The following is a 12,048-nucleotide window of genomic DNA, read 5'->3' as shown; positions in this document are numbered from 1 at the left end:
ATTAGTGAATAAAGGAAGGGGGGGGAAAAACCAGAACTGAGTCAATTTGAATATTTTCCCACAATATTAAAATCCATCTTTGTAAGATGCCACAGAGCAGAAAATGAAAAAGAAACCATTGTTTTAAACATGGAAGGAAGCAGCTGATAAAACGGCTGAAGCTGAAATATAAGGGTATTTAAAATAATAGAAGACAAAAAAGAAGATAGCTTGAGATATTCTCTGTAAATGATCTAAGAGCCAATGGCTTCTTTGCGCCTGAAAAGAGCACGGTTCAGATATTTGTCATGCTTTTTAAATTACTGTGTTGCTCACTGCAGTTTACAAAAACACTTCGGAAGCTGAAAATGAAATCTGTTTCTTTACCAAAATTGTTTTCCCCCAACGCCTGTTCACACTGATCTGTTGCCATCAGATTGCTCATGAAGGCTGTGTTACAAGCAATGATTACTTTCTTTAAGAAAGCATTGAAGCTTCTGGCTTTTGGGCAGGGAAAGGCACATAAATGGCTTTGCAAGCAGATAGAAGAAAATAAAAGTAGGTCATGTGTTGGCCTTTCCATGGTTGGAAGGGCATATGGGTTTACATTCCCTGCATAGGTGGCAGTGCACCATTCCATTAGAGACAGGTGGTGTGATTTCCATAAACAAGATACAATGTTTCCAAGACCCCAGATTCTTGACTTACATACAATGGAGTTAGCATGATGGGAGGTCATCTGTGATAAGCCTGTGGTATGCATCTTGCTTTGAATAACGTAATCTCTTTAGCTTTTAATCAATGAGAACCTCAGAAGCATGAATTGGAAGAACTTTGCTTAGTGATATATAGTATAAGCGTGTTTAATGTTTTGCCTAATAAGAGAGAACTCTCCTCTAGGATTTAAGGAGATTTTGTAACGTTTTGGGTGCTGGTTGTTTTTTTTTTCCAGTTTGTTTATGATTAGTTTGTGTGTATGTGTGTGTATACATATATGTGTATCTGTGTGTGTGTGTTGTGTGTGATGAAACTGCAGCAATTGCCTGAATTTAAATTGGACTTGAGTGTGTGTATGTTGTACTATCCATAATACGATGTGCCAAGCAGCCCTGCAGAGCACAGCAGGGTTTAACTGAATGTATTTTGTGAGTACTTAGCATGGAAACTTCAAAAGCTTTAAGCTCATTATACAAAGAAGTTCAAGCGAACTGTGTGCCATTGTCAATTACACAAGATGCTTTACCAAATTAGATCTTCCTTACAATGAACTGTGAGAATAATTATTAGTTTAGGTCTTTGTACTTGTACAATTTAACTCTACAGCATTTGGCATCAGGTACTATAGAAGTAACAGCCTTTTGTCTCATTTGCATTAGTTACTAGGTGAAGAAAGATTTCAAGATATTGAAAAAATTAAAACCATTGGCAGCACATACATGGCTGTATCAGGATTATCACCTGAAAAACAGGTAAGGGGCTAATTCAATCTTTTTAAATCAAGTAGAGATGTCAATGTGATGCTCTTCATCCATTCCTGCATAGTAAAGGATATTGGCGTCATTTTTAGATGCTCACAGGGAGATATTTACTAGAAGAAAATAGAGATTTTGAACTTCTAGCGAATGAAAATCACAATTGTTCTCAAAGAATTCTCTCGCCTTCTCTTTTCTTCTTTCACTCTGAATGCTGTTTCTCCCCTTATTCCCCTGACTCACATTCTCATTACTTTTCCTCCTAAGCCAAGTTGTGATTCTCTTTCCTCACCCCCTCAGCTTTAACTTTATCCCCTGAAGTCCCACCTCCTGCTTGTTCCCATTATTACCCATCAAATTCCTGATCTCAAGCAAAGCATTTACAGTATTTCACAGCAAGGCATCTCTGTACTGAAATGTGTAAGCAGTGCACCATAAATGGAATGTATTACCTCTCCATTAACAGTGAACCACTTCACTGAGGTTTAACAGGGTATGATGAGACTGCTCTTATGAATTATGATTTCACATACTTAGCTCTGGGGAGATAGTTGTTTTACAGCAAATGCAAAACTCACATAATGTATTCCATTTTAATTCACTCTTAGCAATGTGAAGACAAATGGGGACATTTGTGTGCTCTGGCTGACTTCTCCATAGCTTTGAATGAAAGTATACAGGAGATCAACAAGCATTCGTTCAACAACTTTGAACTCCGCATCGGTAAGTACAGTGCAAGCATTTGAAATAAAGTGGGTTGTTTATACATAAGAACATAGGAATGTCCATACTGGGTCAGACCAGTGGTCCATCTAGACCAGTATCCTTTCTTCTGACAGTGGCCAGTGCCTGATGCTTAAGAGGGAATTCAGAGAACAAGGCAATTATTCAGTGATCCATCTCCTGTCATCCAGTCCCAACTTCTGGCAGTCAGAGGTTTAGGGACACCCAGAGCATGGGGTTGCATCCTGACAATCTTGGGTAATAGCTATTGATGGATCTATCTTCATGAACTCATCTAATTCTTTTTTGAACCCAGTTATACTTTTGGCAATGAGTTCCACAGGTTGCTTGTGCACTGGGTGAAAAAGTGCTTCCTTATGTTTGATTTAAACCAGTTGCCTATTACCTACCTGCTGCCTATTATGACCTGCAAGGACATTGTATATTGATCACGTGGTTGTACAGAATTTTAATACCACCAGCTATTTTGTCTTCTGTGGTCAGATTGACTTCAGTCATGAGCAGAGATAGAAATCCAACCTTCCGGCTCCCAAAGTACAGGCTCCTACTACTTAGCCTAAAAGAGAATCTTCTGGTTCTCTTTTTATAACGCTTATAATCTCTTGTTCAAGCTATTGTACTAATGGATGATAACATTCTGTACACTCTCACATGAATCTGACAGAAAGACATCGTTGTGTGATGGTCTGAGCATTAGAAGGGGATCCAGGAGCAACTGTAGCTCATCCTGGATCTGATACTGACTCACCTTGGTTTTTTTCATTTAATCTCCCTGCCTCAGCTGCTTCTCTTGTAAAATAGAAATGAGAGCTTATTCTAAGTGCGGTAACATGTTTTTTGGCTTTTCACAAAAATCTAATTCCAGTTCTGACCAGACCTGTAGGATCACCAGTGGTTTTGAATGGCAGCCATGGGGAACCTGGCATCCTGGATGAAACAGATAGGATGGGACACAAAAGTGATAAGCTGTATGTATTGGATACAGCAGTAACATGCCTGTACCTGACAGTCATTATAGGAGACTGCATTACTGGATAAGCCCAAAACATACCCAGCAGAACTGTGGTTCCTTAGAAGTGGCCTTTCCACATCAAGGTTCAACTATACAGATCAGGCAATGTGGGGAGGATTGCATTGTTATTGTCCGTATATAGAATCATAGGATATCAGGGTTGGAAGGGACCTCAGGAGGTCATCTAGTCCAACCCGCTGCTCAAAGCAGGACCAATCCCCAACTAAATCATCCCAGCCAGAGCTTTGTCAAGACTGACCTTAAAAACCTCTAAGGAAGGAGAATTCACCACCTCCCTAGGTAACTCATTCCAGTGCTTCACCACCCTCCTAGTGAAAAAGTTTTTCCTAATATCCAACCTAAACCTCCCCCACTGCAACTTGAGACCATTGCTCCTTGTTCTGTCAATCAGGTACCACTGAGAACAGCCTAGATCCATCCTCTTTGGAACCCCCCTTCAGGTAGTTGAAAGCAGCTAGCAAATCCCCCCTCAGTATTCTCTTCTGCAGACTAAACAATTCCAGTTGCCTCAGCATCTCCTCATAAGTTATGTACTCCAGCCCCCTAATCATTATTGTTGCCCTCCGCTGGACTCTTTCCAATTTTCCACATCCTTCTTGTAGTTTGGGGCCCAAAACTGGACACAATACTCCAAATGAGGCCTCACCAGTGCAGAGTAGAGGGGAATGATCACATCCCTCGATCTGCTGGCAATGCCCCTATGTATACAGCCCAAAATGCTGTTAGCCTTCTTGGCAACAAGGGCACACTGTTGACTCATATCCAGCTTCTCGTTCACTGTAACCCCTAGGTCCTTTTCTGCATAACTGCTTCCTAGCCATTCGGTCCCCAGTCTGTAGCAGTGAATGAGATTCTTCCGTCCTAAGTGCAGGACTCTGCACTTGTCCTTGTTGAACCTCATCAGATTTCTTTTGGTCCAATCCTCTAATTTGTCTAGACCCTCTGTATCCTATCTCTATCCTCCAGCATATCTACCAGTCCTCCCAGTTTAGTGTCACCTGCAAACTTGCTGAGGGTGCAATCCATGCCATCCTCCAGATCATTAATGAAGATATTGAACAAAACCGGCCCCAGGACTGACCCTTGGGGCACTCCACTTGATACCGGCTGCCAATTAGACACGGAGCCATTGATCACTACCCATTGAGCCCGATGATCTAGCCAGTTTTCTATCTACCTTATAGTCCATTAATCCAGTCCATACTTCTTTAACTTACTGGCAAGAATACCGTGGGAGACCGTATCAAAAGTTTTGCTAAAGTCAAGGAATAACACATCCACTACTTTCCCCTCATCCACAGAGCCAGTTATCTCATCATAGAAGACAATTAGGTTAGTCAGGCATGAGTTGCCCTTGGTGAATCCATGCTGACTGTTCCTGATCACTTTCATCTCCTCTAAGTGCTTCAGAATTGATTCCTTGAGGACTTGCTCCATGATTTTTCCAGGAACTGAGGTGAGACTGACTGGCCTGTAGTTCCCCAGATCCTCCTCCTTCCCTTTTTTAAAGATGGGCAATACATTAGTCTTTTTCCAGTCATCCAGGACCTCCCCCAGTCACCATGAGTTTTCAAAGATAATGGCCAATGGCTCTGCAATCACATCCGCTAATTCCTTTAGCACCCTCAGATGCAGCGCATCCGGCCCCATGGACTTCTGCTCATCCAGCTTTTCTAAATAGTCCCAAACCACTTCTTTTTCCACAGAGGACTGGTCATCTCCTCCCTATGCTGTGCTGCCCAGTGCAGCAGTCTGGGAGCTGACCTTGTTCGTGAAGACAGAGGCAAAAAAAGCATTGAGTACATTAGCTTTTTCCACATCCTCTATCACTAGGTTGCTTCCCTCATTCAGTAAAGGGCCCACACTTTCCTTGACTTTCTTCTTGTTGCTAACATACCCGAAGAAACCCTTCTTATTACTCTTAACATCTCTTGCTAGCTGCAACTCCAAGTGTGATTTGGCCTTCCTGATTTCACTCCTGCATGCCTGAGCAAAATTTTTTTACTCACTGGTCATTTGTCCAGTCTTCCACTTCTGGTAAGCTTCTTTTTTTGTGTTTAAGATCAGCAAGGATCAGCTGGTCATGTGCCATATTTACTATTCTTTCTACAGCAATTTCTCTCCAGAGTGTGTATCTATCACCTTTCACCGATACTGAATTTACTTTTAAAATAGGCATATAGACCCTTTTAATCTTGAGCATTACCCCTTGTCTTAAATTTACTAGTGGTGCTTGCAGGACAATTTTAGCTTTCCCAAAATAATGCTAAGCCACTAAAAAAAGATGATATTTTTAAGCAATTGCATCATGATGTTGTGATGTCTTTTCATGAGAAGTAACAATATGATGCTGTCACATCCTGATAACATAATACTAACAAGTTTGTCTTGCAGGACAAACTCCCAAAAGATGGCAAACCTACTTGGAACAAAGGCTAATCCTGAGCCCTTGTATAGTACCAAGTGTATTGGTGTCAAGGTGATGCATAGTTCACAGATATTCACATCATACGGTGATAGCTATAATATACAATCCATATCCAGATAGAAGTTCCAATATTTTATGTCCTTATTTCTCTTTATTTCCACCCTTTTCCTAAAACTCAGAGAAGAATGTGTCTGAAGCAAACTTCTAAAGTATAACTGCAAACTTGGTATTTCAGACGTTCTTGCCTGATTGTCTAATTATGTTTCCTCTTGATTTTATTTTGTTTGTAGGTATTAGCCATGGCTCTGTTGTAGCAGGAGTTATCGGTGCTAAGAAACCCCAGTATGATATCTGGGGCAAAACAGTTAACTTAGCTAGTCGAATGGACAGCACAGGTGTAAGCGGCAGAATACAAGTGCCTGAAGAAACATATCTGATCCTGAAGGACAAGGGATTTGCTTTCGACTATCGAGGAGAGATTTACGTCAAAGGTATCAGCGAACAGGAAGGAAAAATCAAAACATATTTTCTTCTAGGAAGAGTACAACCAAATCCTTTAATCTTACAACCAAGAAAACTGACTGGACAGTATTCCTTAGCGGCTGTTGTATTAGGACTTGTACAGTCTCTTAACAGGCAAAAACAGAAGCAAATCCTTAATGAGAACAATAACTCTGGCATCATAAAGGGACATTATAACCGGCGGACTTTGCTATCTTCCAGTGGACCAGAGGCAGTGGCCCAAGCAGAGGCCTCCGACAAAACTGAATTGCCATAATAAACATTTTGTTTGTGTTCTTTTTTTTAATTTCTTTTATATATAAAATAAATATACAAATAAAAAGGGTTTAATTTTTTTTAGAAAAAATGTGATTCTTTTTCCTTTTGGTACAATGTTCATGCGAAACGTAAGTCACCAGCGGTTACAGGAATTAGTAATAGACTGAGAGACGTCAAGTCATTACTTAGTGTTAGTTATCCATTGTCCTACCGTAGTAAGCTAGAAGCCCGGTCTAAGATCAGGGTCCCATCATGCTAGTCATCGCACAAGCCCCTGATAAAAGAGAATCTTGGCCAGGAAGAGTTTAGAATCTAAAGAGAACTAATAGACCAAATGGGAGGGAACTAAGGCACAGAGAGGTCATGTGACTTGCCCAAGGTCATATAGGAAGCCTGTGGCATGGCCAGGAATTGCACTCAGATCTCCTGATTTCCAGTCCACTGCCTTGCTCACAGAGATGAAGGACAATCTTGTGGTTATCACTTCAGATTCACACCAGGTCTACAGCATTACCATCTGATGGCTCTTTGGCCTGTGTGAAATGAGTGAGTCTCAATCTAGTCCACATCACAAAACTCACCACTTCAGCTGCTGCTCCTTTTAGACTAGTAGACTTGAAGGCCAGAAGAGACAATGGTGGTCATCTAGTCTGACTTCATGTAAGTCACAGGCCACAGAACCTCACCCATCCATTCACTCCTGTAATAGGCCCATAACCTCTGGCTGATTTAAAGACTTCAAGTTACAGAGAATCCACCATTTACTCTAGTTCAAACCAGCCTGTGATACATGCCTCATGTTGCAGAGGAAGGCAAAATTTAAACCCCAGGGTCTCTGCCAATCTAACATGGGGGGAAAATTCATTCCCAACCCCAAATAGGTTGATAAGTTAGACCCTGAGCATATTGGAAAGACCCACCAGCCAAACACCTGGGAAAGAATTCACTGTAGTAACTCAGAGCCCTCCTCATCTAGTGTCCCATCTGTGATCACTGGGGATATTTGCTACTGGCAGTCATGCATGGGCCATATGCCACTGTAGTCAGTTTCATCATAACATCCTCTCCTTGATTTTATCAAGCTCAGTCTTGAAACCAGTTAGATTTTTTACCCCTACTGCTGTCCTTGGGAGGCTTTTCCAGAACATAGCTTGTCTGATGGTTAGAAATCTTCATCTAATTTTAAGCCTAAACTTGTTTATGGCCAGTTTATAGCTATTTGTTCTTGTGCCAACATTGGCATTTAACTTAAATACTGCTCTTCCTCCCTCATATTTTTCCATCTGATGTATTTATACAGAGCCTTTGTTTTGTTAGGCTAAATAAGACACACTCCTTAAGTCTCCTCTTGTAAGGTAGGTTCTCCATTCCTCTAATCATCCTAGTAGTCCATCTTTGTATTTGTTCCAGTTAGAATTCATCTTTCTTAGACATGGGAGACCAGAATCGCACACATTAATCTAGGTGAGGCCTAACCAGTCCTTTGTATAATGGTAATAACACTCCATTGTTGATTCCAACTGATAAATCCCTATCTTATGGCAAGAATTCTTGTTGTTAGTCCCTAAGTGCATGACCTTGCACTATTAAATTTCATCTATTACTCCAGTTTTCAAGGTCATCCAGATTTTCTTGTATGATATTCTGGTCCTCCTCCATATTGACAATACCTCCAGTAGTCTACCCTCACAGTTTTCCAGTCCAGCCTGCATCTGAAAGTCTTGAGTTTTCCCTTCAGCCTCTTCTCACCTTCCCTCCATCATCTTCTCGAATACCCTTTGAAACTCAAACATAATTTCTAACTGCATCTCCAGACCTCAGGTCTTCTCTTCCATCACATCTATCAGGCAGCACTTCATACAAATGGAGCATCTTTCAGTTACCTACTCCAGGATAATGTACATCCCGCAGCATCTACATCCAGTCATCTTCATTGTTTCTTTCATTCTTTAGTCACTACCACTGCTACCGCTGCGGCTCTAATAGCCTTCCTTCCTATGTAACTATTAAGAAATACACACACAAAACAAAAACAGAACACCAGACATTCTCTCTCACAGATTCCCCATACAAACTCCCACTGGAACTCTTATTTCTAGTTCTGTTGGCTGGCTCCTGTGCCATTGACTGGCTGCTTGGCTGCCTTTATAGGAGCCTTATCAGTGAATTCCCACCCCCAATCAGGACATGATCAAAGGCTCTGCTTCTGTCACAACACACTGCCCCCCTACCATCCTCTACAAACCAGCAAACAAACACTCTCAAGAACTCACACTGCCCCTATGGAACCAGGGCTTAATGCCCCTGTTTTCAGCTCTCTTTGCTGGCTCCTGTGCCATTTTGACAGTCTGTGAAGAGGCCACATACTTCTTCTTAGCATATGTACAACATGCCTCAGGTGGTAAGTGCCCAGGATTCATCACCAAATTTGGTCCACTGATTGGATCATTAGCTTCACCGGGGTTGGGTACTGCCGGGGAGCACAACACGAATGCTGATCCAGGCCTCCTGAGATGGAGACTTAAGCCTGACCTGCCCTTCTTATCTCTGAATGTAGATCTCAGTGCCAGGATTGAGACATCTTCATGGGGAGAGGGGAAGCTTGCCCAGCTGCTATCCATATTTGCCACAAGATAAGCAGAGGACTCCTTTTTCCAGAGCTGCCAATCTGACACCTTTCACCAACACTAAAAATCACTTTTAAAAGCAAGCTATGGATGTCAGGGCTGGCTCCAGGGGTTTTTCCGTCCCAAGCAGTGATCGTGATCTGCGGCAATTCAGCGGGAGGTCCTTCGCTCGAGCAGGAGTGAGGGACCCTCTGCCGAATTGCCGTCGAATAGCTGGACGTGCCTCCCCTCTCCGGAGTGGCCACCCCAAGCACCTTATGGATGTGAATGTAAAAATGTGAAAAATTCACACTAAGCAAAGAGGCAGGAAACAGCCTTTCTGGAAACACCAAATCTCAGTTTCCATGTATACAGCAGTAGAATAAGTAAACAGAGTAGCTTGAAATGTAGAGCAATGTCCAGGGGACTAGAATAGAATTACTGTGCCAAGAGAAAAAACCCTATGGTTGTGTATGCGTAAGTATGCCTAACTCTTCCCTCTTTTATCATAGCTTAACTTCCTCACCCTCCTGCTATTGGGCTGTCCTTATCCCATAGGTTAGTATATTAGTTAAGTTAAACTCATTAATATACATGTCCGTTAGGTTACTATGCTTACCAGTAGTTGGGCTGTTAGAGGCTTTCCTTCACCCTCCCACTTCCCTGGCTCTTGTCACGCGGACAGCAAGCAGCAAAAGACCAGAAGTCCAAAGTGCAACCACTTCGATGTTTATTGGGGTTAGTTTCCAAGCAAGCATATTGCAAAGCCCTTCACACCCGTCGGGCTTATCTCTATGTGCTGATACAGTGTGTTCCCCAGTGTTCCGTTCCCAGCTCTGACACCACAGAGCATTTACCTTGTATCCCCCTTCCCAGCTCCGACACCACATAACCTTTACCCCGCATCCCCCTTCCCGGCTCCGACGCCGCAGAACGTTTACCCCGTGTCCCCCTTCCCAGCTCCGACGCCGCAGAGCGTTTACCCCGTGTCCCCCTTCCCAGCTCCCACGCCGCAGACCATTTACCCTGTATCCCCTTCCCCAGCTCTGACACCGCAGAACATTTACCCCGCATCCCCGTTCCCCAGCTCCCAGCTCCGACGCCGCAGACAGTTTACCCCGCGTCCCCCTTCCCGGCTCCGACGCCACAGAACATTTACCCCGCATCCCCCTTTCCCAGCTCTGACGCCACAGAACATTTACCCCGCATCCCCCTTTCCCAGCTCTGACACCGCAGAGCATTTACCCTGTATCCCCTTCCCCAGCTCTGACACCGCAGAACATTTACCCCCGCATCCCCCTTCCCCAGCTCCAACGCCGCAGAGCGTTTACCCCACATTCCCCTTCCCGGCTCCGACGCCGCAGAGACTTTACCCCGCATCCCTCCTCCCGGCTCCGATGCCGCAGAGCCTTTACCCTGCATTCCCCTTCTCGGCTCCAACGCTGCAGACCATTTACACTGCGTCCCCATTCCCACTCCGATGCCACAGAGCCTTTACCCCGCATCCCCCTTCCTGAGCGTTTACCCCGCGTCCCCATTCCCACTCCAATGCCACAGAGCCTTTACCCCGCATCCCCATTCCCAGCTCTGACACCACAAAGCCTTTACCCCACATCTCCCTTCCCGGCTCTGACGCCGCAGAGCCTTTACCCCACATCCCTCCTCCCGGCTCCAACGCCGCAGAGCGTTTACCCCACGTCTCCCTTCCCGGCTCCGATGCCACAGAACGTTTACCCCGCGTCCCTCCTCCCGGCTCCGATGCCGCAGAGCCTTTACCCCGCGTCCCCCTTCCCGACTCTGACACCGCAGAGCCTTGCCTGTGTCCCTGTTCCCCGTTCCCTATTCCCTGTTTCCATTCTCCCCCATTTAGCAAGCATAATTCCAATTTCCCTTCCCCCGCACTTCCTGTTTGACCCTAGTTTATACAGTAATATTCTCAGCTATACTTTACCCAATCATTTTACTGAAATTTAACTAACCCATCCGAACATATTCTCTAACCAATTATATCCCACTACCCTAATTAACTTACACCTAGCAAAATTAATTATATAGCAGACAGAAACAAATAGAGAACCAGACAGATTGACAATAGAAAAGTGAGGCCATAAAGATAAAACATACAGAAATGAGAAGTTCACAACCGCAACCATTGATAAGTGATGTCTTGCCAGACAGGACACTATCAGACTAAATTTTCTTTAACCACCCTAAGATCTGTTTCTTTATCTGGTGGTGATGGGTGCTATCAGGACAGGATCATCTTCCTAACAGCCCAATAGTACCTTATTTCAGTGTGACGGGTTTGGGATGTGAGGATGTGACCGTACGTTTCCCAGCTTATGGCTGCCCTTGCTGCTTAGCCAAAGGCCTAAGAACCAGACCTCAGCCTGTCACAGTGAGAGAAGGCCCAGACGCAGGCAGACTGTGATTTTGATTCTTTGTTTTATACCCCTGTAACTAGCTAAGTGACAAAAATACACCTAAGTTCTTAAGGCCTTAAGGCCTTTACAGGCAGGCCTGAATAACTATATTCTAATACTGGCATCTGCTGTTGTGTTCCTGCAAAATATTCTGAAGTAGTACAAACTGCCTTCGGGCAGTTACCTGCCATCTGTTTGCAACACTTGTGCTTATTGAAAAACAATAAACAAAGTCTTATGCCATCTTGTGACTCAAAGTCACAGTCTGGTTACTTACTCATCCTAACTTATTGAGCAGCTACTCCTACTCACGCTATAAGGCCTTATGCTAATTGCATAAGCTATTCTTATAGGTATAGGCCTATAGATCTCGAGTTTCTGCTACCAATTCTTTACCCCTTCCTCTGATGATTACTGCTATAATTGCTCTGTGGGCTACACTATGTTAATGTGAACTAGATTCCTTTTAGTTCATGCTAGGAGGGTCTACATGAGACAGTTAGGGTACGTCTACACTGCAATGAGCTATCCGCAACTGGGCCATGACAAGTGACACGGGTTCATAGGGCTTGGGCTAAGTGGC

At 43.8% G+C, this 12,048-nt stretch overlaps 1 protein-coding gene across 1 annotated transcript in view; it reads left to right on the top strand.

Annotated features, from left to right (window-relative positions):
- The window catches only part of ADCY8 (adenylate cyclase 8), a 187,119-nt gene extending 180,685 nt beyond the window's left edge, over nt 1–6,434 (top strand). The window contains exons 16-18 of the mRNA XM_030553838.1: nt 1,356–1,448; nt 2,060–2,174; nt 5,947–6,434. Coding sequence (XP_030409698.1) covers nt 1,356–1,448; nt 2,060–2,174; nt 5,947–6,434 — 696 coding nt within the window. The remainder of the gene's footprint in view (nt 1–1,355; nt 1,449–2,059; nt 2,175–5,946) is intronic.
- The last annotated feature ends 5,614 nt before the right edge of the window (nt 6,435–12,048 follow it).

The sequence above is a fragment of the Gopherus evgoodei genome, chromosome 2, assembly GCF_007399415.2.
Source record: "Gopherus evgoodei ecotype Sinaloan lineage chromosome 2, rGopEvg1_v1.p, whole genome shotgun sequence".
Lineage (NCBI taxonomy): Eukaryota > Metazoa > Chordata > Testudines > Testudinidae > Gopherus > Gopherus evgoodei.
This window is presented reverse-complemented; position numbering and strand designations above follow the sequence as displayed.